Source organism: Mesoplodon densirostris, chromosome 12 (genome assembly GCF_025265405.1).
Source record: "Mesoplodon densirostris isolate mMesDen1 chromosome 12, mMesDen1 primary haplotype, whole genome shotgun sequence".
Taxonomy (NCBI): Eukaryota; Metazoa; Chordata; class Mammalia; order Artiodactyla; family Ziphiidae; genus Mesoplodon; species Mesoplodon densirostris.
The window spans coordinates 51,092,307-51,118,345 of NC_082672.1; the positions used below are offsets into that span (position 1 = coordinate 51,092,307).

At 43.4% G+C, this 26,039-nt stretch overlaps 1 protein-coding gene across 1 annotated transcript in view; it reads right to left on the minus strand.

The window, feature by feature from the left end:
• The window catches only part of ARMC2 (armadillo repeat containing 2), a 106,913-nt gene extending 83,451 nt beyond the window's left edge, over nt 1-23,462 (minus strand). Inside the window, exons 1-5 of the mRNA XM_060114815.1 lie at nt 23,355-23,462; nt 17,013-17,277; nt 16,457-16,529; nt 8,195-8,366; nt 1,099-1,303 (exon numbers count right to left, since the gene is read on the minus strand). Coding sequence (XP_059970798.1) covers nt 1,099-1,303; nt 8,195-8,366; nt 16,457-16,529; nt 17,013-17,230 — 668 coding nt within the window. The 5' untranslated portion in view covers nt 17,231-17,277; nt 23,355-23,462. The remainder of the gene's footprint in view (nt 1-1,098; nt 1,304-8,194; nt 8,367-16,456; nt 16,530-17,012; nt 17,278-23,354) is intronic.
• Nucleotides 23,463-26,039: the final 2,577 nt, after the last annotated feature.

The window sequence follows — 26,039 nt, forward strand, 5'->3', positions numbered from 1 at the left end:
CAAGGTCAGTTCGGCTAAACTAACCAGCTGCCAAGCAGCCAGTAGGGGTGGGAGGAGTTTTAAGCACACAACATGTGGACAAGCCAAAGTCAGACCCAAATCTAAGTGAGGGCAACGAGCATTTGGTCTTAAAATGGCCCATGGAATTTAATCTTGTTAAGCAAATTTGAACTGGGCAGTTGCCCACAATGACCCAATGGAAAGTCGTAGAAAAATATCTCTGAGTGCCCCTGTCCAGTGCAAGGCCTTCTGCCTGTCTTAGCATCACTAATGGCTGGGACTGGAAAACAGAGCCTGCTCTATTCCCCACCCTGGTTCCCCAGTTCAAGGCTTCTTTAGGAAGATACCAGTGTAAGAATTCACACAGTCCATACAGTGAACATTCTCTACAACTTCTTAATATGGTAGGAAAATTGCTCAGTTTTCTAGGGGAAGCCTAGAAAGCCCTATACAGGAACACGGTATGAATTTAGGGGTTCCTAGATGGGATGGGGGTGAAAGGATCACAGACTGAGGTGAAAAAAGCCTTACCTAGGAACATGGTATGAAATAGAGTAATCCTCAATCGTTCATTTTATGCGGGATTAGTAGTGAGATATCATAGATAAGAGAAAACCGTAGGACTCTCCTGTTTTAACTATTAGTTTCCAAAATAAATATTCTAATCCAAGTTTCTACTGGAGAATAAAATAAATCAAGTGTCCACTCTTTGGTGGAGTCAACAACAGCGAACTAACCTAAAGGGAGGTAATGAGACATTCCAGCCCGGGCAAGAATCCCAAGTAACACAAACAGAATGATCAGTCATCACTCAAGGGCTTGCTGGAACAGCCCAAATAAAGCAGAGACATTATTCTGACAGTCCTATCAAAGCAGCATTTTGGCAGGTATGAATGTTTTCCTGAGGATTAAAGAGGGAGATGTAAAATCAACCCCATTCAGCTGTGAGAAGAAATCTCTCCTATTCATGCATCATTAACTTAAATTTTGCTTATATAAAAGGGGAAAATGCAAATCAATCATCTACATAAGACAGAGAGCAAACTGGTAAATGACATAGTCGTCCTGACCGGAAAGTTAAATGAAAAGAATACTGACCCTCCACTTCTGAGATGAGATGGCAAGGATGCTGACTCTTTGAAAATTTCTTGCTCCTTGATTTCACCGAAGTCTCCGTTATACGTTAGCTGAAGTGGGTGACTCAAGTGGCTGATGGCATTTGATTCTGTTAAATAAATCCCATGTATTTTCACCATAGAGTCCCCCATCGTAACTGTTTCTTTGGATTCCACTCTCTTCTTTGCTGTAATAACCAAGGAAACGTTTTGTCAAAGCATTTCTTATTTTAGGAATCACTATCTTTCAATATATTTTTCAATCCAAGAATTTATACAATTTTAAAACTACATATGACTTATAGTAATCAAGTCTGGAATTGTATGGATAAAACCCCCCTGAACATATGCAAGACCTCACCACTATTTTAGGTTTGACATCATCAATATAGCAGGTAAAAATGAATAGAATCTTAGCTCTATTAGCTTTGAGTCTACCTGTAGGTAAATACTCTAATTGAGGTTTATAAACTACCTAAGTCCACATAAATACATCTGTGTTGGGGCTTCCCTGGTGGCGCAGTGGTTGAGAGTCCGCCTGCCGATGCAGGGGACGTGGGTTCGTGCCCCGGTCCGGGAAGATCCCACATGCCGTGGAGCGGCTGGGCCTGTGACCCATGGCCACTGAGCCTGCGCACCCGGAGCCTGTGCTCCGTGATGGGAGAGGCCACAACAGTGAGAGGCCCACGTACCGCAAAAAAAAAAAAAAAAAAATACTTCTGTGTCCCATAACAATTCTTCTTCCTGAATTTGATCATGTTAGTCATTTTTCATTCAGAAATATTGAGTGCCTTCCTGATGTCAGACACTGTCCTAAGCACTTGGGATGCATCAGTGACAGAACAAAGATCCCTGCCCTCATAGGGCTTACATCCTAACAGTACACCTGTTTACACAATAGACAATAAGTAACAGACCATAATAAATGAAGTATATAAGATAATAAGTGCTATGGAAAAAAGCAAAAGTAGAAAAGTGGAGAAGGGTAAAAGGGGATTGGGAATGGGGGCAGGTAGCAATTTTGAGCAGGTGGGCATGGCAGGCAAACCCTTACTGGAGGTAAGGCATCAAGCCATCAGATGATGAGGGACAGTATTTCCAGCAGAGGGAACAGCTGGTGCAGAGGCCCAAAGGCAGGAGTGTGCCTGGCATGCTCAAGTGGAGTGTGTGACGGGGAGGGGAGGAGAAAGGTGATCAGAGGAGCAGGCCCCGGCTCTTGGAGGCCCAGCAGACAACTCCCAGGCGGGGACACAGGAGGGCACTGAAACACTTAGAAGGCTTTCTAAAAAGGAATAAGATAAAGTTGCAAAAAAGAAGTCCAGTCTCTGAACTGAAACACCTATTGTGTTTACGGCTACAGATCCTTAGACTTAAAATACAACACTGTTTCTTCATCAGCAAATTGACGTTAGGAATAGCTTACCCACGATGCTGCTACTATACTCTAGTCCGTGATAAAACATGTTTTTCAAAGGGGCAAGAGGGATGAGCTTCATATAGAGAAATAGTTTTGCAAGCTGTTCCAAAATGACTCAAGGTTTCCTTTTCTGCACTTGAACCATCAAACCAATAAAAACCAACAATAACAAATCCACCTTGTCTGCTCCTCTGTCTAAGCTCCGTGCTTTCCAAACACTGAATTTTACAACAGAAAGGACCCTTAGAGATTGGCTGGTCTAACCTTCATTTTTCAGATGAGAAAATGGAGAACCCAAAAGGTAAGGTGACCAGTCTAAGGTCACAGAGCAGGTTCGGGAGGGCCGAGACTGTATGGTGGGGAGAGCACGGGCTTGGCATTCCGTCAGACTTGGGGTCAAGTACAGGCTGTGTGACGCAGGCAGCTCACTCAGCTTCTCTCCCCTTCCTCAAGTGGTCCCAAGTGATAATGGCCTGGTAAAGTGACTTCCGTGGTGCCAGCACACTCAAAACCTAGAAGTTATGATCATTATTATTAATGGAACCCACGAATCCTGACTTCTAGTCCAGGGCTCTCTCCACAGCACCAGACAACCTTAAATATCTTTAGGTCTGAATTACAAAGCACATACTTCATCTTAGATGACAAAGCATTGTTAGCCTGTCCCTATATTTTAGTATTCGTTTCTTTCACTCCACAAATATTTATGAAGCATCCACTGCCGTGTGCCAGATGCTGTTCCAGGGGCTGGTGGTCCAGTGGTGAACTGAGAAGTCCCAGCCGCCATGGAGCTTCAGTTCTAGAGGGAAAAATGCAACCCTACTTGTGGACGGAGGAGCTGCAGCCCCTCTGTCTTCACAACCTACTGGAGCGAGCTGTCAGTTATTACTACAGCGAAGAGTGGCCCCGGGGCTCACTCTTACTCCTGCTAGATGTCCACCATTCAACTGAACATGAGTAACAATGCTCTGGGTCTCTCTGGAAAATATGTGCAGCACGTTGTACTAATCTTGTAACAGATCATGGTACACTTCAAAAGGATTCTACAACCAGTAGCCTTACCGTGTAGGAACTGTCCTGTTTCACAGATATTTTCTTTGGCACTTACTATAGACTATGCCCTGTTTCAAACTCTCGGGCTTCAAATAGAGAAAACCCCTTTTCCTACTGAAGTTGTTCTGTCTAGTAGGGGAAACAGAGAGGCAGATGCGTCCAGAGATTCAGTACAGTGTGGTCTGTGCCAGGTAAGGACGAGTAAGAGAGCAGGGGAGTCCTGAGGGGCTGCAGTTGGTCAGGGAAAGATTCATAGAGAAGGTGGAGGTTGAAAAGCATTCCAAAGGGTTAACAGGAGGCCAAAAAAGAGTTCTGAGAAAAGGCAACAAAAGTCTGGCGTGAGAGTCAGCTTCAAGCGTGTCCAAGCTGTACAGTCAAGCAGGGCCCCATGCTTTGAAGGGCCTTGCACTTGGTTTAATGCTTTGCTGTTGCCATCTTGAAATTCTAAACAATTTTTGAAGAGCTCCACATTTTCATTATGCCTGGGTCCAGCGAATTATATAGCGGAGACCGCATGAGGCATGAAACAGCAGGATGGGTGTGGGGAACTGCAAGGGCTCCATATTGCTGGTGCACAGACCAGGGGCAGGGGGTGGAGGCAGGCAAAGGAGAGGGGCGAGAAGGGCCTGGAATGTTAGGCTGGGGCAGAACCATGCACGCTGCACAGTGAAGACTTCATCCCCTGGACCAGGAGTCAGCAAACTGCAGCCCCACCGAATCTGGCCTGCCGCCTGTTTCTGTATAGCCTGCAAGCTAAGAAGGGCTTTTATACTTTTAAATGGTTGAGCAAAAAAAAAAAAAAAGAAATCCAAAGAACAATATTTTGTAACATGTGAAAATTATATGAAATTCAAATTTTAGCGGCCATAAATCAGTCTATGGTTGATTTCCTGCTGCAATGGCAGAGTTGAGTAGGTTGAACAGAGACTCTATGGCCCACTAGGTCTAAAATATTCACTCTCTGGCCCTATACAGAAGAAGTTCGCCAACTTCTGCGCTAGGTCGGTGTTTCCCAAACTGTGTTCCCCAAAAGACAGATTCCACAGTCAAGTAGGTTTGTAAAATGCTGGGCTGAATTAACATGAAACAGGTGACTTCACTAGATGGCCTTTCCCTCCCTTTAATATGCTCACGTGCACTGTGGCTCTCCAGGAGGGAGAGGAAGTAGGCACATATTGAGCACAGGACCCTTCCTCCAAGGAAAAGCTATTAATATTTTTGCCAAAAGTGTTCCCTGGAACTGTTTGGCAAGCACTCCTTTAGGCACGGGGGGCCCTCTGAAAGGTTTTCAGCAAGTAGATGATGCAATCTAATTTTTATTTGCTTCCGGACCTCTCGTCCCTTATGGCACATGGAGAGAAAACCATCATCTTTCATGGCCCACTGGGATGAAGGGACAAGGCCGCTGGTCACAGCCATGTCTGTGTGGGCACTTGGTGCCCATGCTCTGCTGGCTGTCCCAAGGGCCAGGGTCCTTGTGCTGACCCACCTGCAGCCCCTCAGCGAGCGGAGGGTGGAGAAGGAAAGGAGCACTGGACGACCAGGGACAAGGCAAGAGGTGATAAAAGCAGTGGGGCAGTTGGGATGGAGAATACAGAGAATACAGACCCGGGGATATTTAGGAAGCCCACGCAGGAAGCCTGTCCGTGGTGGCTAAGATGACGGAGATCGTGCAAAGGTGGAGCCTGCACTGAGGTCTCCATCCAGCTGGAGTAACAGGGGCGTTAGCGACACGGTCACCTCCAGCCAAAAACCCTATTTGAACACAAGCGATTAAACTGCTGGCCCTACGAACATGATGACACACATCTCTTCTTTCACTTTCTTCAAACAGGAATTCCGAACCTGCCACGGCACCAAACCAGCCCTGCCTGGGGAGGTGTCAGCTACTAATGACTTCACACCAGGGGCAGGGACGCTCCCTCTGTCTCAGTCTCCACCACAGGCCTTTATAGCCTGTTACCCAACAAAGGATACCTTTTCTAAACAATAGGGACTCTGAAACAAGCCCAGGGAGCTCCTGTACAAAGGACAACGAGTCCAAGGCTGGAGCATTAGAATGGTTTTTTAAATTGGGTGATGTGTGCTTTTAGAAGACAATGACTTTTTATTGCCTCTGTTCCCTGGGTGCTGACGCAGGACGCAGGGATGATGGGAGTGGTGAAGGGGGGCAACTCCCAACAGGGTGGATGGAAGAACGGAAGCAGAGACATGCTTCGGCTGGTGGGGAAACATCTGTCTCTCCTGTCACCTTCACATACACGGCAACAGCTCAGCAAGCAGCAGGATTTTCAAATGGGAGCCACCGAGAGTTAAATGTGTGCGGCATTCAGGCTCAGAAACAAAAACATCTGATAAACAACAGCTCTGCAACCCTCACTCCAGCTCTGCCATCTATTTACAAGAAGTGACCCTGTTCCTATCCGAGTCTGACCTCACCCTGCACCGTGGCTCCCGAGCCCACTGCCTCTCACCTTGGCAAGGACTCGGCTCCCGTAAGTACCAATCCTTTCTGATGTAACTGGTCTGACTGGGGCCCTGGTGGTGCAACGTCTGAAAAGTTCCTCGGGTGAGTCTAAACGTGCAGCTACTCTTAAGAAACAGAAATCAGATGATGTCTCTCCCTTGCTTAAACCCTGCCCTGGCTTTTCACTGCAGGAAGAATAAAGTCCTGGCCATGTCCCCCCTGGCCCGGCCCTGAATGGGTCCTGTGTCCTCAGCTCCCTCCCCCTTCCAGCCACGTGGGCCTTGGGGTCCACCAGCCGAGTCTGCGCCCATCTCCGGCCTCAGCTTCAGCCTGGGCACTGTGTTTACAGATTTCCACCCGGCTGTCTTCTCATTATTCACATTTCAACTCAGAGGCCACCTCCTCAAGGACACCTTCCAGAGGTGACCCGATTCCTCCTGCCACAGTCACTCCCCAGCCCAGCATCTAGCTCTTAGCACTCAGAACCCAACTGCCGTCTTACTTTTTGGCTTTCCAGTTGATTGCCTGTCTCCCCTCACAAGCTCTTTGAGGGCAGGACTCTGTTGGCCTAGACTGGTACCTGGCAGTTAGTAAGGGCTCAATAAATATCTGATTGACTGTTAGAAAAGAAACAAACTGGGCCATCAAGGTAAAGCAGATTGCCTACTTACACACTCCGTCCGCCATCGAGGTGTGGCCCGCACACCCCGCGCTGCCTCTGTCGTTTCCTTTCTCCTTGATCCTACCTCTTCAGCTGCGTCAGGGATCATTAGGGACCAGCCAGGAAAAAGAGTGCAGTGGGCCGGGGAGACATGGGGACTACAGATCATGTCCCAGGCTAATGGGCTGGGGACTACTCAGCTCAATCACTCCCCATTGGGGCTGCACAGAAAGCGGGCCCTGCGCTGCCAGATCTTCCAATTTTTCGCAAAAAGTCATACATCTAGATTCTTCCATGAGATCTTCTACATTTAAATGTTGGTGACTAATTAAAAGAAAAGGCTTGTATGCCAAACAAGTAGGATCCTAAAGTGGTGGCTTGTAACTTTTGGGATCATCTTCAGATTATCTCCTCTCTGTGAATGTAAACCTATCCCTCCTCTTCATCAATCCTATTGACTGAAGGAGGGCCAATTCTAACAGCCCCTATTAAAGTGGATTTCTAACTTTTGGGGCTACATATAGTTATGATAAATTTTTAATATAATGTATAGTAAACTTGTAATATGATCCTGAACACACATGTACGTGACTGAAGTAAAGTCCTTGAAGCCACACTAACATTTATTGTCTGCAATGTGCTCTGACATTTTCCATTCTATTTTATTCTACTTCATTGTTTTAAATGTTGGTGTGATCCACTAAATCGATTGTCATCCAACTAATGGACATTTCCTACAGTTTGAAAAAACTCTTAGTGTGCCCTGGACAGGGCGTGATTCCAATTATCGGGGGCATTCCTTAGGATTTGAGGTTTTTAGCTTCTCTGTTTCCAGGTTTAGATACATGCCAGCACTTCTGTGGCCACAGGATAAGCCCCATTCAATTTGTGCTTACATTTTCACATGGGATCAGAAAGGTATTTTCAAAGACCTAAGCTTAGTGTACATTATATGAATCTTAAATATGCCTAATGAAATTAACAACTTTTTGAACTCTAATTTAGAAATGATTTCCAATATATCAATAGGTGAACGCATTCATTAAAGAACACTTATCCCAATATTCTCTTTCTACCAAGTAACTTTTTTTTTTTTGTGGTACAATGGCCTCTCACTGTTGTGGCCTCTCCCATTGCGGAGCACAGGCTCCGGACGCGCGGGCTCAGCGGCCATGACTCACGGGCCCAACTACTCCACGGTATGTGGGATCTTCCCAGACCGGGGCACGAACCCGCGTCCCCTGCTTCGGCAGGCGGACTCCCAACCACTGCGCCACCAGGGAAGCCCCCAAGTAACTTTTTTTTTGAAAACCTTAATAAACACCCATAAAATGTTTCTTAACCAGCTTTTGCACAATATTAACTAAGTTAACATAAAAAATCATGTGCAGCTTGAAAAACATCATATAACAATAACGTTTGTGTGCAAACTCAAGAAACATGCTTGCCCCCAGGTTTTAAAGGATGTTATGTGGCCTTACGCTGAGCAGGAGGAAGGGTCATGTCTGGCAGAAGAGCCCCCTGCGAGGCCGCCCTGAATAAGCGCGCCCGGGCACTGCTTATCCTTCTAATCTTCACAGGGTCCACTGGGAGTTTTGGAAAGGAAGGGTAGGGATCCTCTTCTGTGGCAGGAGGTGCTGGAGCTTTTGGTTTCTGGAAAGAGATTTTTTTTTTAATGACTGGCATGAGTTTGTCTTGAATAAGACTCACCACCTGGAGCTGGCCCTGACACTTCCAGAGGAGCACAGGGTTTCCTGCCTGGCTTCTCCTCAGGCCCCTGGTTCTTCGTCTCATTGGCCCACCTTACTTAATGTGTTAGGTATATAACACTTTTTCATTGTTTTGTCAATTATATTGTATGAAATACTCTACTGTCCTGCTTAGTGTATTTGAAAAGAAAGGTTTACCCATGCCAGCAAACAGATCTCTATAAGAGACTATAAAATACGGTATAGTACATTCAACATACTTTGTAAATGTTTGTGTTCGATTCAGCTCAGAAAACATTTATTGGGCACCCATATGTGCCAAGAACTGTGTAGAATTTAAATACTACCTTTATATATTTTGGACTCGACAGAAGTATCTTTTTAATGATATAAAAAATTTTTAATAATGTAGATTAAAAAGTCACAAAACAGAAGAGCAATAAGTAGTCTTGGACTTATGACATGAAAATGTTTTATTTGCTACATCTCAAAAATTCTATGCTGATACCCTTAGAAAAGGGACATTACTAGCAAAATTCCAATTCCTTAAAGACTTAAAACCACCTGCACCAAGCAGTGTGCCCCCCAGAGCACCCTCTGGCCTAACCTCCAGATGGCAGTGGCCTCCAACCCAACCTGGGGCGGCAGCCTCACAGGGGCCTAAACTCCCACTTTTAGTGTTGCCTGGTGGTCCAAGGCAACAAGATTATCTGTCTATGAAAGCACAATCTTATGCAGCAAGTGCTTCTAGCTCTCTAGCCAAAAGTAATCAAGTCACTGAAGTCACTCAAGTCACTTACATACTGTGTGAAATGAGTGACTCTCAATCCAATAGGTTAATTAACAAATTTTTTAAAAATCCAGTGTGATATTTAAGTCAGATAATTTAGAAAAATGGGTGAGGTCATCTATCATATATGACACAGAATTTCACTCAGTTTCTCATATACATTAATAGAACATAGACATCTATATTAGTGTTCTCCTCTCAAGAAGCTGCTTATTTCAATAATGGTAACATTTTTCAAAATATTTTTTATATCCTCTTGTTCATTTTCATCTATAAACGGTTCATAAACCAGACCCCAAAAAATCGGTTTTATGACTATAGAGATACATTCTTCTAAACACAGTTAAAAAAGCATAAATAAAATAATCAGCATAATAGACAGGAAGAGTAAGTGACTCTGAGATCAAACCCACTTACTAGTTATGTGAACTTGGGTGGGCCATTTACTTCTTTGAACTTGCCCAGCTATCAAATGGAGACAGCCGTTCCCTTCTTGCAGGGACACTGATGTATATACAAGTCTTCTTATGGAGACTCAAGGTATGCCAGCTCCCTCACTAGCGTATCTCGGTAAGCTGCTCACCCTTTACGTACTTACCAGATTTGGTTCCAAGTTACTTTTAAGTCTCAAAAGCTAAGGCCCTAGATCCTGAGGCAACCTTGCTGGGGTTTATTCTGAAGGAGACAACACTCATCTATCTGTATAAATTATGTTATATTTGTTTAATAAAGAGTCGCTTTACTTTTCAGCCTCCTTAATTTGTTGTAAAATATTCATAAGAATGTGACTTAGGCCATGAAATTAATAGCAACAAAAAAATCTAAGAGTATGATATAGGCAAATAAGTGCTTTACATTTAATTATGAAAGATGAAATACATAAGTATAACCTTCTCAATACTGAATGTGGATTCAAGGTTTTCTTATCTCAGAATGTCTGTACTCTGCAGGTACCTTGCATCGGAAACAAAAGATTGAGAAGTCTGCCAAATAATAATAATGCAGACAAAGTAACTGGCTGCTTTTACAGATGCCTTAACTATTAGAAATGTTTTGGGTACTAAATAAACGATCTTATAAAGTAGAAAATGTGGTTTTGCAATGCTAATTTTTACCCAGAAGGGAATAACTGAATTATCTCTGGATGGCAAGATAAATCCCCTTAACTGCTCCTTGATAAAAGGCATTATTTTCCTAGTGCAAAATTAGTCACTGCTTGCATAATAAAAAATTAGTTCCATTTTACTACTGACCTTTACTAAATTATGTATCCCATTTAAACATATACCTCATTGGACTACTTAAAATATAAAGTGATGCATATGAAGCATTTTTAATTCTCCAAGGGAAAATGAAACAAGCCATCAATTTCTATCATGCCAGGTTCTACAAAATGTTCTTTCACTCTGTGGAACAAAATGGCTTTTTTGAAGCACAAGAGTAAAAATTTTTTCCTATAAAATTCACTTCATTTTATAATTCAGAGAATGTTGCAAGTGGGTTTAAATCTTCACTTGAGAACCTTACCTCCCTCAAGTTTTGTGTCATAATACTAGCCAGTGACTGGCGTATAACCAAGGTACTGGAAAAGTCAGATTTCAAGATCTGTCCTGTTTGAGAAAACTGCTAGAGTCCCTTGAAGACTGAAAGACTATTTTCATAGAACAACCCAATCAACAAAGACAACCCCCCTAGAATATTTAAGGGGTCTGGCTGGCCTTGACTCTCATCCCAGCACAATGGGCCCTGACCAGCTTCTGACCTGGCTCCTCTGGATCACCAGCTGGGAAGGTGGGGTCCCACTCTACATGAAGACTGGAAAAGGGGGTCCAAGACCTCCCATCTCAGAAAGTTGCTGTGATTTAATCTGTAAGGCAACAGCACACACACACACACACACACACACACACACACACACACACACACACCCTCTTGCAAGTTACAAAGCAAATATGTAGTAAAAATTCCCCCAAGCACATAACCTTTGGATGTGGCAATTCTAGGTGCATTTCTATTACTATGATTTTCTCCACAGGTCCTCTGGGCTCCTCTGTCACTCCCAGCATGTGATTCACTGCTGTAATGTCACCCTTGCGCTTCAGAAACAGTGAAAGAAAAAACACTGCTTTGACATTCGCATTCTGCTCTTTCTTACCCTGGACCTCCCCTAGTCCAAAGGTATATATGGGCTTCTAAGTCCCTTTCTTTTTAAAATATATTCAGTTTTGTTTTACTTGTCAAATACTTGGAACTTGGTTCCTATAAAATACAAAAACGAGCTGAAACTAATCTATGCTGTGAGAAGTCGGGACGGTGGTCACCCTGGGAAGGTGGTTTCTGGGGCGCTGGTAACGACCTGTTTCTTTCTTCTTCAACGCTGGTTACGGAGTCTGTGGAGTCTGCATAAATTTATCAAGCTGTACTCTTATGATCTGTGTCTTTTCAGTATGTCAATAAAAAGTTTAATTAATAAAAATACCTGGGGACTTCCCTGGCGGTCCAGTGGTTAAGACTCCATGCTTCCACTGCAGGGGGCATGGGTTCCATCCCTGGTCGGGGAACTAAGATGCCGCATGGTGCAGCCAAAAAAAAAAAAAAAAAAAAACTTGGAGCTTAAATAACTAAGCTTTGGGGCCTCCCTGGTGGCGCAGTGGTTGAGAGTCCGCCTGCCGATGCAGGGGATGCGGGTTCGTGCCCCGGTCTGGGAGGATCCCATATGCCGCAGAGCGGCTGGGCCCGTGAGCCATGGCCGCTGAGCCTGCGCGTCCGGAGCCTGTGCTCCGCAACGGGAGAGGCCACAACAGTGAGAGGCCCGCGTACGGCAAAAAAAAAAAAAAACTAAGCTTTGTAAGTTTCAGAAACATAAGGAGAACTCTGTTTTGACAATGATAATGATGAAAGACAAAACTTCCTATTTCCTCAATCTCTTTTCCTACTTTATACAACCCTATAAATCAGAACATCAGCTAACTAACCCGAGTGGCAGAATGGAAATAGAAATAACCATCACTACACAACAGCCCCACATCTCAGAGCTGTCATGGGAAGGGGGAGAGCTGCTGAGAAAGAGAAAGCTGTGCACGGCCCACCTACATAGAAGGTGGCTATAAATGCTCATGGCAGACTGCAAACTGCAGTGCTTTCCCCTGACTTGTAAGATTACAGGTGCTAACGGGAACCCTGGTGAGCCGGGACCAGGAGTGTCAGTTCTCCTGTCATTCTCAGAAGCCCAGGGCACTTCTAAGTGTAGGCAGCCCACGCCTGCTGGAGGCTGTGGGAGGAGCACAGGCCGATACGGGGAGGGGGTGGGCGGGGAGGGGACAGAGAGAGCTGTCAGTCTACAGGTGCAAAGGGTTGAGAGGATTTGTTAAATGTACGAGCTGGAATGGGTCCCTCTTCCCTGCCTGACTGCTGCGTGAGGAACTATTAAAAGGCAAACCAGCCTGAGAAAGTGTCCCAGATCCAAAAAAGTGCTGAAATTCAATTGTTCAGGTCTTCACAAATTCTTTCAGCAACTGCATCCTTAGGGGACTTAAGTATGCACCACCCCTCCCCCACCCTCTAGGGGTCGTTACCTCCCTCCCTCTCCCTGGGCTCCCACTGCCCCTGATCTCCCCTCTTTGTCAATTTAGTGGTCACCAGAGTCAAAGGGGTCTTTAAAAGGTCTAGCGGAAAGGAGGAGAAAAGCTGGAAGGGGAGGTAGTTATGAGGCCACTTTCAGGTTTTTTTGACTGGGAGCTCCAAACTTTAATTATGGTTTACAACGAAATACACCTGAGACCCTTAAATAATTCACTCTAACAAAAAAACTCTAACGGAGTTATTCTTAGCCTGATTTGCACATAGCACCCAACCATTCTGCAGTAAAGAAATTTAACTGCAGTGATCCTAAACAGAGGCAAATGCCAACATTATCTTTGCCTAACACCTAATCCTGCAGTCCAAGAACTATACTTTGACAGGGACCACGTGAACTCTAGAAATTTAGATTTTCAGGAAAGAGTGAGTCCCCCAAAATTACAGCAATATTAAAAACAAAGCATAGGAGTCAAATGAGAGAACTGTAGAATGGAGAGCCACTCTTCAACAAGGCAGGCCTGCTGGGCTGCTAAACCGGGGGCCCTCTTGCGGTTGCTGGCTCAAAACCCAAGTGGTTTCCAAGGCTGTAGGTGCAAGAAGCCATACGTCAACGATGGCTGACAAAGTACAGTACTTACTGCACACTGGTTCATGCTTCCTATTTTGGAATCTTATTTTTGTCATCTGCAATATAAGAACAAGTACAATCTTCCTCACAGAGGCATTTTGATGAGTACTTTGGGAATATATGATGCATTTTGAAACAATCGGGGTCATTAGGGCATGGACTATACATTAAATGATACTACTGAGTAATGTTAATTTTCTGAGCTGGGATGATAGCATTGAGGTGTAGGAGACTGTCCCTGTTAATATGAGATGCATGCTTAAGTTTTTGTGGAAAAAGTCTTATAAGGGCTACAACTTACTTTAAAATAGTGCATCAAAAACCAACATACACACACATAAACAGTAATAAAAATTGAGAAGCAGCATGACTGACGCCCCCGTTCCATGAAAGTCTAAGGAACGGGTATCACCAGGTACTTGCGGTAGCAGGGCCATAAAGGCAGGGGCGCCGAAGGAAAATTGGTTGAAAGTCTGTGTAACTCCTTCCCTCCCAGCTCTACGCAGTCAGGCTACTGGACCCAGGATTAGATGGGGAGTGTGTTCTTCGGAGAGGATGAAACAGAGGGTCTCTGAATCAGGCTAACCAGGCACAGCCGAGAGTCAGGGTACTTAATGTAAACATAGACATTAACTGAATATTTACATACTGAATGCTATAGGCATTCCTACCTTCTTCCTCCTGGCTCCTAGAAGTTAGTGTATGTATGGTCAGGCCACTCAAAATGACTGATCTCTTGCTCCCTGTACATCCCCTGCATGAGCAGCATCTGCTTCACCTAAACCCTACTCACATGACTGACCTTCCTACATATTTGCCCCTGACCCAGCTGGTGACTGTTCTAGTCTTTAGATCAGAACATCTCCACCTGATAGCTTATCAAAGGGGAAGTGAAAGGCCTGCACCTCTGCTGGTTCCCCTGGTAACTAATAAGCCAGAGAAATTGCCCCCTATAACTGATGTCTCTATTGCCGACTCTGGGCTCTTTCTTCAGTCTTAAAGCTGGGCAAGTGCAGGCGTTGCAGGCCTGCAGGGTGCAGCCTAACAGTTAGCAACCAGCCTTTATCCTCCAAGAAATATGCTACAGAGAACTGAGCAGCCCACAAGGAAAGCCCTGAAGATATTGCTATTGAGGGTCTCACAAACAACACAGCCCAGCCAAATCCCCCTAAATGTAGGTTTGGGTAGGTATCACCTGTGGGTTGACCAATCCATTCCACATGCTTCCACTCTCAAATAAGAACAGCCAAACAAGCAGCATGAGCTATCAGAGGAGAGTCTCTTGAGAAAAAAGAGAGACCAAGGCAAATATAAAACTGCAACAGAGACACAGAGGACAGACCGTGTGAAGACACAGGAAGCCAATGGCCATCTATAATCCAAGAAGAAAGATCTGAGGAGAAATCAACCCTGTTGCCAGCTTGATCTTGAACTTCTAATCTTTAGAACTGTGAGAAAATAAATTTCTCTTTTTTAAGCCCTCCCCCCAACATACACAAAAGCAACAGAGATTTTAAAAGAAGAAAACAATTAAAAAATCAAAACTACCATTAATATACTGAGATAAGATGCTGCAACCATGAAATAAGAACAGAATACCATATATTAAAAAAAAGATAATTTAGAGGGGGAAAAGCTTTAGGAAATTAAAAATATCATAGCAGAAATGAAAAGGACTCAGTAAAAGGATTAGAAGATAAAGCCTCATCCAAAAAATGATGAGAACCAGAAAAGAGAACATAAGAAAATTGAAGGGCCAGTCCAGGGGATCCTACATCCGAATAATAAATTGCAGAAAGGTCAAAAAGAACAGAAAAGAGGGGAAGACACATCAAAATGATTCAAGGACATTTCCCAGAGCTGAAGGGTACAAGATTTCACATCGAAAGTGCTCAGCATCAGCACATTTCAGAACACTGGGAACAAGAAGAAAAAATCCTACAAACTTCCAGAGGGAAAAAACAGCAGTCGAGGTCTCAAATAATTCATTTCCCATACATCCTTTCTCAAGAAGCTATTGGAGGGAGTACTCTGCTAAAACAAGAGTAAATCAAGAAAAAGGAGGACTTGGGATACAGGAAATACAAAAGCCAGCACAGGAAGGAGTAGCAAGCTGTGTGCAGATGCCCAGGGCAAGTGGTCCAGGAGGGAGTGTGAAAAGTTCTCCAAGGAGATGAATCAATACCTCATGTGTCTGAATATATGAAGGAAATTTAGGCCACTGGAGAAGAGTCCGGAGTTGAAACAATAATAATACAAAACTAAAAAAGCAAGGCAATTATTAACACCAGGGAAAACAAAGAGTGGTGCAGGGAAGAAGTAATCATCATTAATCATCATTAGTTCAAGGCTCAGCTATAAACAGGATTTATATAATCACAGTCAGAGAAAAGGGATCTAACCAAAATTATGATATATCTATACTGGGAGTAGCAGTGGGGACAGAAAGGGTGAATGTGTTGTGAGGAGGTGTGTGGGAAGACAGACAAGGGTTAAATCTTCATCTTCCCTGGCAGGAAGTCATTAGATAGTTCCTCAAGCTCCTAAGTCAGAGAGCAGCAAGCCACTGTGTTATTTAAAAATTTGGATGTAAATACCAAAAGAATGTGCCAGAAGAGTTTAAAGTGAGAGCCACTGGGGAGTGGAGAATGAAAAATAAGGGGATGGGAGACTGCTGGAGGGTTTTTTTGGTAACAAATCTTTGATTATGTACATGCATCTATAATTTATTTGTATATGTAACTACTGAAAATAAAATACATATGCATAATTTAAAAGATACTGTGAAACATTCTGTTTGCCAAGTTACTATATATCTCTAAAATTCCTCTTTATTATGAAACTATAGGTGAATAATAAACGTGTTTCATTATATACAAACCATTATATTTGAAAAAGTATAAAAGAATTTGCTTTCATATTAAATTATTAATACAATTAGGTCTATGTGATCATTTTCTTAGCATATATAAGTGTTGATTCCAAGTACTGGGGCCAATTCCATTTCATAGCACCTGTGGTAATATAAAGTACTCACAAGCTCTAGTGGACTGAGACGTGTGCCAAAGATGGGCCTGGAATCAGAGGACTCAAAACTGGATGCATGGACGCTAGCATAGGAGACAGAATAGAAGTGTTAGTTTGTAAAGAATCATTTTTTAAAATTTCTAGTATATGTTAGTTAACTCTAGCCCCAAAACAAGTAAAAGCATTCAATGCATAAGCCTTGAGGAAGAAGCAATTTTTAAAAATCATAGTACTTTAAACATTTTATTAACAACTCTTTTCTTGCTTTTAGGAGGATTGTAAATATTGAATAATGAAAAGAAGGAATGTATACTGTGAATTTTTTAAAGCTTTGTTCAGATCACTTTATAAAGTTGGTACGACAATCATCATTAACCATTTCAAACCAAAGCAACTTCTTGGACCCAAGGTCTGGAAATATCTTTAGAAATCTTGAACAGATATAAGAGGTATAATTAGCAGAAGTCACACTTAGAAAAGCAACTATCCATAACTAGAATTAAGGGAAAATGTCATCTTCATACATATATATACTTGAGTGTATAGGCAAGTGAAATTTTAAATACCTGAAGGAAGACGGGGGTCTATTTTCTGGTGTTCTTGAACACGCACGTCCAAATAGTTTTCTTTGGTCTTCCCGTGGTGTAAATGGTCTTTGGGTCCTAACAGTTCTTAAGGCATTTCGTGCTTCACTTATGATTTCTGCACTAGTCTTCCGCTCGGACACTGAAGGTCGGTAGAACGGATCTAGCTTTTCTAACTTTTTATCATTTGGAGATAGCATCTTTCCTTTTAAAGTGCAGTGTTTGTTCTTCAGGTAGACACCACACCCTGCAAATATAGGGTACAAAATATCAACTATTTTCATCCAGTCATTTAGAAAGGAGTGCTCAAACCCAACCATACATACTTAAACCATTCCTGTATATTAAACTTGAAAAAAAATCACAACTTTTAATTAAAAATCTACCATGCAGTTACACTTAGAAGATCAGGAAGGGAAAAGAGCTTTCAAAAAAATAGGTTGACGTGCACAGTGATGCCTTTGGGAATACATGCGATTGAGGGAAATGACGCGCAGGGAAGAGACCTAGAGTGAAAGCTAAACCTGGAGAGGAAGAGGATAAATCGTGAAAGAAGACACCCCAGGAAGGGAAAACCATCTCATAGTCTCCAATCTATAAAAAACACACTGGGTGGCGGGGCAGAGGGGTTCTGCTAAAATGTTTAACTGAAGTTTCCCTTTTTTTCCCACTGCCTTCCACATAAAATGCTAGTATAAGAGTAAAGTTAGATGGGGCCTCTATCCAAACTATATCAGCTTTTATAAATGTAGCTTGTAAACTCAGAGAAAGGTTCAGCCTTCCATTTGCCTATGATATATTTGAATGAGTTGATTCAAATCACCTTCAATTTGAGATAATGTCCTACATGAATAAATACTGAATATCGATATCAAACGATCCTTTCCCAGGCCACCACCCTCGGTTAAAAAGTTAAAGTCACACACAAGGGCCATGAGAATGCAGATCCTTCTTTATGCTCGTGTGCCCATGGAGGCCTGGCTAACTTGGCAACACACCTCTGACAGCTCTATACTTTAAAATAGTCGAGGGCTTCCCTCATGGCGCAGTGGTTGAGAGTCCGCCTGCCGATGCAGGGGACACGGGTTCGTGCCCCGGTCTGGGAGGATCCCGCATGCCGCGGAGCGGCTGGGCCCGTGAGCCATGGCCGCTGAGCCTGTGCGTCCGGAGCCTGTGCTCCGCAACGGGAGAGGCCACATCAGTGAGAGGCCCGCGTAACGCAAAAAAAAATAAAATTAAAATAAAATAAATAAATAAAATAGTCGAGATTTTTAAAACTTAATTCTAATCAGTACATTTAGTGTTCATTAAAAAAAAAAGTTGTATCTCCAGGGAGACTGAGGTCTGTAAATTATTCATATATCTCAGTTGCCCAATTTTAGAATAACTTCTGCAAAAAAGAAAAAAGTTTTGTGACATATGCCCAAGGAAACTAAAAAGACACCATTTTTGTAAATAGAATCTACAGGTGATTCCTTAGACAATTAAAGAGGACTTAACTGTATTATGATTCTATACATTAAGGTGTTACTTAACAACAGACAACAAGAACATTTGTTTAGTTCTACCCTCCGTAAGAGTTTTTGAGGAAAAGAATATGATAACTGCAAACAATATGCTGTTCCTTTCATATGGAAAGGCAAGGTGTTGAAGTAAAACAGTAATAAATTACTAGATAAGCAACACTATTCTAGGAATTTTTGATATAGGAGTTCCAATTTAAGCAAGGTCTCTGGAATTATGTAATTAGAACAATTAACAAAAACTGTGGCAGGCCTGGTACATTTACTTCTAATATGATATGAAAGCCTCTTTACTAAAAAACATTCAATGCTAATTATTAAAAATACATATAAAGTGTTTCATACACACTATATATATGTATATATATATATATAAATTTTTGATGCATAATAATACAAATTCAGAACCACAACATCTAACTTCAGTGTCCATGGCAAGTTTGTTTGGTTTGTTTTTAAAAGGCCCACTGAAGTAAGAAAAGAAGACATTTCAGTACAATGAGCAAGTTTCTTCCAGAGACCAAATGAGGTTTGTGACACCTTAGCCCCACATGGCACTAATAAGTTTAGGGATGTCCAAAGGTGATCTGGCAAAACTAATTAAGATTAGAGAACGTGCTTTGGATGAGTAATAATGGACCATCATTCCTGACTAAGGTTGTCCTTGGCTGTATTTTAGTTTACATTGAAAACTATACCCTTTCATAGAGTAATGAAGGAGGCCAAATTCTAAGACCTCTGTAAATTACTTGGGCATACAGGAGTTTAGATTGATCAAATACTGCTGGAAACGATGTACATAATGGGTTTAAAAATCTTTTCGTCTGTAAATTTTTACCACAAATTCTAACACAACTTTCTCTCTCCCTTTGCCTCTCTTCCCCACAAATCCCACTTTAGCAGCTATATTGTGAGAAACTGTTTCAATAATGTAGTATCTGCTCAGTTAATCTATTATCATATCAATATTAATATATTAGTAACTAAATCCAACATGGAAATGTTCAATAATGCAAGTGAACTGAGTTAGGAGTGGGGTTTTTTTTCGGGGGGGAGTATTTTCTTTATAATTATTAAATTACAAATTCTTATTAGAGATGGTTTTTGTCAATTTAAAAAACGATCAGAATTTGAAAGCTTGTCTATTTATAGTAAAGTATGCCTGAACCATAACGCAATAGTATCACAGAAAATTTTAACTTTACAAAAATTCTCCTGACAACTGGAACAAATCCATTCAGCTAGTATAGATGAACTGTTTCCTCCTCCTTGGATCTCTGGGAACACAGACAGGAATAAACACTGTCTTCACTCTCAGGCAAGGACCAACCACTAATGCTAGTTCAACATTTACTTTAATACCAAGCAGTGTGCTAAGTACTCTCAAGTACATCATCTCAATTAACTCTATGAGGCGGATAAAGTCTTAAGCAATAACACACACACACACACACCACCACCACCACCACGACCCTCCCCCCAAGACATACGCCCAGGGCTGATATTGAAGCTATTACCCACTGGATGAGGTGGTGGAAGGTGGGGACTCAGAGGCCCTGGGCTGCAGCTATTTACACACCAATATAGAAACATGCCGGTGTTTTCACAAGTAGAGCAGCTTTCTTGGTGTGAACCAGCTGGGTATCATTCCTGCTTGTACCCACATGCTTTTAATACAAGGTAGAAACTGATGGGGGCAATACAAAAAATAGAGATAAACTACCATGTGATTATGAAAGAGAAAGGGATTTCTGATTGGGAGGTGTCAGGCAGACATCCTAGAGGAGGTGATGCTTGAGCTAGGTTCTGGAAAATGGTCTGAATTTGAACAAATGACAATGGCTGACATTGGGGCTGGAATAGAGGAGGAATTTCCAACCAAGTCAATGAGTGAGTCAAGGCAGAGTATCAAGGACATATGGGGTGTGCGCTGGAGAGGAAGGAGCTCTGGAAATGAAGACTGGAGTTGTAGCAAAGACAGAACTGAATGGCAGGTCAGGAAAGTAAATAAAAGCTGATAAGCAAATTAAAAGATGTTGAGGCATGATGTGATGGCAGTATGGAAAGGATGGAAAAAACTAGAAGAGACAAGATCAGGCAGTTTTTATATAACCACCCAGCTAACTCTTAGAGGTCCTCAAGAAAGCTTTCCTGGACATGCCTCTCCCACCCTCCCAGCCTCAACTAGGTGTCCCTCCGCCATACTTTGCAAGGTCCCCTGTGGTCTCTGTTAGCATACCCCACCCCTCACTGGGTTAGAATTGCTCGTGCACCTGGTGTTGCCCCACCAGACTCTGAGCCTTAGCTCTTCACGTGAAGCACAGCTTAAAGTCAGCATTTGTATAATTGCTGGACTCCATTTTCAAATACAGACCCAAGCTAGAAAATATCCAGATGAAGGCTGCATGGCTTCTGAATTGGAAGCATCTGTTACAGTGTATTAAGAAAGCACATGGGACTTTATTTCAAATGGCATCTGATTCTTGATGCCATGGGATAATATGAGATCAAATTTAGCCCCTTTTTGCTTTCTTGCTTTCACTTCAAGTTGCCCAGCATGGAGTAAGACTTGATAAATGTTGTGATTAGTGGATGGGGCACTGAAAGCCTGAAGTATAGGAGTGAAGGTGAAATACAGTAAGAAGAGAGATGAGAACAAGTAAGGTGCACCAAGAACACAAGCACCAACAGGATTTGGCATCTGAGAGGGCAGGAAGGGGGCAGAGGTGACACTGGGTATGCAAACTTAGGGAGGTTGGGAGGGCAAGGTGGCCTTTTAAAAGAAAACAGGAGGAGGGACCTCCCTGGTGGTCCAGTGGTTAAGACTCTGCACTTCCAATGCAGGCGGCCTGGGTTCGATCCCTGGTCCGGGAACTAGATCCCGCATGCCGCAGGACCTGGCACAGCCAAATAAATAAATATTTTTTTAAAAAATAAAACAGGAGGGGATGTGGACTTTGAAGGGAAAGCAGCAGCTGAGTTCTGTCTTGCATCACTGTCTTGAGTTTATGATGTCCACAGGACCTCTAGAGGATGACCACCACCAGCAGTAGGAAATTTGAAACTGGCAACCTTTTCAAACAAAATATTTCTTATTGGTTAGGCGGAAAGTTGTGAGTTGTCACCTGTAAGTTTATACCTAATTATAAAGATCTGTCTTTACCTCTGCTGCTAACAGTCATCTGAAACAGGCTTCTTGCTAAATGCAACACGGCACTATCAGGATGTTTGCAACAGAGGAAAGACTGGCCATCTCCATACTCTTTTCCCTGAAAATCAAACACTCAGGACCCTTACCATGATTTTGAATGACTTTCATGTTAATATGAGTATCCAAAGGAGCAGTGGTTAAATGCTTAGATGCTGGAGTAAAGGTTCAAATAATCTGACAATTTGCAGCTACGTAACCTTGGGCAAGGCTTCTAACATCTCTAAGCCTCAGTTTCTTCAGCTGTAAAAAGTGAGTAGTAATAGTAATTGCTTCATAGGATTGTTTTGAGAATTAAATGACAAAATTAATGTAAAGTGCTTTAGCATGGTGCCTGGCCCTTAAAAAACATTAAATACTCTCCAAGCACTATGTGATAAAAGGATACAACAAAAAATTTTCTCATGAATGAAAAGCTGCATTTAAAAAAAAGAAATTGCAAAAGAAAGGAAATGACATTTGTTCAGTGTTTTCATACATTTTATAAGTTTTAAAATTTAAACCAGGGTGTTTTGCTCTGTGAAAAAAATAATCTTAAGTACCTTATTGAATATCAGCTATGTCAAAACAACAATTGGGGCCTCCCTGGTGGCGCAGTGGTTGAGAGTCCGCCTGCCGATGCAGGGGATACGGGTTCGTGCCCCGGTCTGGGAGGATCCCATATGCCGCGGAGCGGCTGGGCCCGTGAGCCATGGCCGCTGGGCCTGCGCGTCCGGAGCCTGTGCTCCGCAACGGGAGAGGCCACAACAGTGAGAGGCCCGCATACCGCAAAAAGAAAAAACAAAAACAAAACAAAAAAAAAACAACAATTGATCCGAATTTTATAGATTCACAAAACAGGATACAAATAAAGAGTGGTACTTGCTTTTCTACCAAGTAAAATAATTCTAAATCAGGGTGAGATGGAAGATGTGCTCTGATACTCATAGGAATGGATTATAAAAGGCATTATATGTATGTACCATATATTTTAATGCATATTGCTACATATACACTTATTTATTAAGACCCTATGTATTGCCTAGAGGAGCCCAGGTACAATTTGTGTGACCTTAGCTGGGTCACTCACTGTATGCCTAAACAAAGTCCCTTAGTCTATCACTCTCATTCAACAAATACTACTGAGTTTCTACTAAGCACCACGCGCTTGGCTAAATGCTCAGTGTATAGAAATAAAGACAGCCGCGGCCCCGACAGGCGTGCACAGGGCACTCTCATCACCTCTCCCCCCACACACGGACAGAAGGCGGATGACAGCAGGAGGGGTGCCGGGTGAACCGGCGGGGGACGCCTCACCTCCCACGCAGACAGCTGCTTCCCCACTCCCGGCAATACCCCCTCCTCCACCGGTCCAGGCCAGAGCAGAGCCCAACAGCATCTTCACTCTGCCCGCCAGCCATCTAGCCAGCCTGCTGGCTCGCCCGCTCGGCCGGGCCCGCCAGTGTCTCCATGGTAACCGTACACAAACTATTTACCCGGGACGCCCAGCCCGCCTCCCTGCAGAGCCAGGAAGCTGCTGTACAGGCGGAGTGGGCCAGGGAATGAGTTGGGAGTGGGCGCAGGGAAGGGGGCTTCCGGCCAGACCCAAAGCACCTGTAGGTAGCGGTGGAGACAGTGACAACTGCGGAGATTCAGCTCATCCTCCAGCTTTCCCCAGGCGGCGACGGCGGCAGCAGCAGCCACCGAGAGCAGGCGGGGCCCGGCAGGTTGGGGCCGGGCGAGGAGTGACTGAGAGCTCCCTCAGCCGCCGCTGGGCCACTGGACTTGCGCAGGTCTCTCCAACGCATGCGTAGAAACACTGAGGCGTGGGCGCCAGCAGGCGGGGAGTGGGAGGAGCGTGGGCGAGGGCCCGTGGCCGGGAGTATGAGCATCAGGTGCTGCGAGAAAGGGCGACCGGTAAGCTTGGAAGAGCGGGGGTGGGAAGGCGTCTGTTTTAAATCAGCAGTTTACGGAACCGCGTTTGTTGAGCCCCTATGAGATATCAGCGCCTCTATTAAATAGCAATAAGCAGGACAGCAGCTTAGTGTTTAGGAGTAAGATTCAGGATTTACTGGTTCAAGTTGCGGTTCAGTATAATCTTGAACTAGTTGTTTAACCCTCTCAGTCTCTCCTCATCTATAAAATGGAGGGAATAATAGTACCTACCTAGGTCTTGGGGTGGTTGTGAAGATTGAATGAGAAAACAGATTTAAAGTGCTATGCATGTGGCAGTCAACGAATGTTAAACTGTTGCTATTATTAAGACCTTGCACTTGTGAAGCGCTTTAGAGTTTACAAACAGTATTTCACTGTATAGTATCTTTTTGAGCGTCCCTGGCACTCTGAGGTAGCCAGCCTGGCATCCCCATTCACAGAAAACAAAATCGGGGCCCGAGGTCTAGTGAGTGACAGAGGTAGATTCGAGTCTAGGCCTCCCATCAGCAGTCATTTTTTGCTCCTACTGCATCATCACAGTTGACTGGCAGAAGAACCCCATTTATATGTTTCTGGTTTAAATTCTGTTCTCTCCTGTTAGACCATTCAGCAACACTTTACAGTGTTAAATACAAGTGAGACCATAATCACTCTCCATTCAGGATTGCACCACATTTTATAAATATGGGGATTTTTCAGCTGAAGTGTTGTTGTCAACATTGGGAAAATGCCACATCCCTTGGTGCTAAGTATCTTGTAAAGAATAATTAAATTGAAAATATTTTTGAGCACATACTATGTGTAAGGCATGGTGTTAGGTGGGAAATGATACAAACCTGAACTAAAGGAATCTAATTATTCTTCGAAGCACCTAACAGGATTTCACATATAACAAACAATGAATACTTATTAGTTGACTGGGTAATTTTAGGGCCTGAAACAAAGCATTTGCGTTCTTCAGGGTTGAAATCTTTTCTAGTGACTCGACCTGAATTATATCAAGTCCCTTTTACTGGTCATTGGACTCTATTGTGCAAAGGGACTTTTTCCCATTTAACATAAACCATAACTAGTACTTTGAGTTCACAACTTGTGAGATATGACCAAAATGCAACTTTAGTTTTGTGTCTCACTGCCATTTAAAAATATATTCAGTGTTGGTTATCTTCCCTTGCCCCTGGATGGAAAGCTGGGTAGAGTTGTATTTTCTGCTCGTTTATAGATAACTGATAGTCCTCTAGTAACTAAGTCTCAACCACAGCTTCGTTCCAAAATTCTAATGTTGGGTACAAGATATAAACAAATGCATCAAACTTAACTTGGAAGTAAGGCCTCATCCCTCTCTTCCCTTCTCAGGCTTAAGGTCTGTAATTGGCTTTCCCAGAGGGGATGCGGTTGGCTTAGGCTCACCACTTCCCCATTGACTAGAGGCTCCTTAAGACCCAGGCTGGGTGGAGGTGGGCAGGAAGCAGGGAAAGGAGAAAGCCAAGAGCTGGAGCACTCGTTCCTGAAGCTGATGGCTTTGAGCTTGCTGTGCCTGGCCTATGATTAAAGCAACCCACATGGGTCTTTCCTGAGTCCTTCAGAGTTTCCTGTTAATGGGGACCTCTCTCCCTGAGACTCTGGGTGGGTGCAGCGCTATTCTATTGGTTGCTTGTAGCTCCATCCCATCCCCTAGAAATCCAGGGTTCACTCCAGACCCTTTAAATGGATCCCAAGATGGCTCCACATCTTGTCCCAGGGAAATTCCACACATCTCTTGCCTCTGAGACTCTGAGAGTACAGGCCCATGCAGTCCCCTCCATGCTATCCAAGGATGGAGCTTTAGTTTTCCCAGGACCACCTAACTGCAGTCTCTGGGAAGCCCCTCTTGCTGAGTTTGAGAAGAGGGAATTGGCAACCCCACACTCCAAAGAAATTTTCTCATACATCCTCCCCCTCCTCCGCTCTCTGACTCCTTATTTTTAGCCTCAGCCTGGACCCTTAGGTCCAGGGAGTCTGTATGTTTCTTTGTAACTGGCCCTATGGAGACTTTGCCTCACCTTCATTTTGGAACTGATGATTATACAATTACCATCTCATTTGAAACTTCAGTTTAAAAACCTGTTGTAGAGTCAATTACTAACTATGGTCTTTGCACCCTAGGATCTTGGGCTAAAACAGACCTCGTAAGCACACTACTGGAGCGTGAAGCTGGCCCGCTCAGTTGGCCAGGAAATGTCTGCCAGGCAAGTCAGAACGATTGAAAAGAATGACAAGGGCAGAATTATAGGCAGCAGTTATTTAAAAGCAATAAAGCTGCTCAGCTTACCTCACTGAAGGTCACGACATGGGAAAGTCTTGAGGATATCATAGCAATGGCCT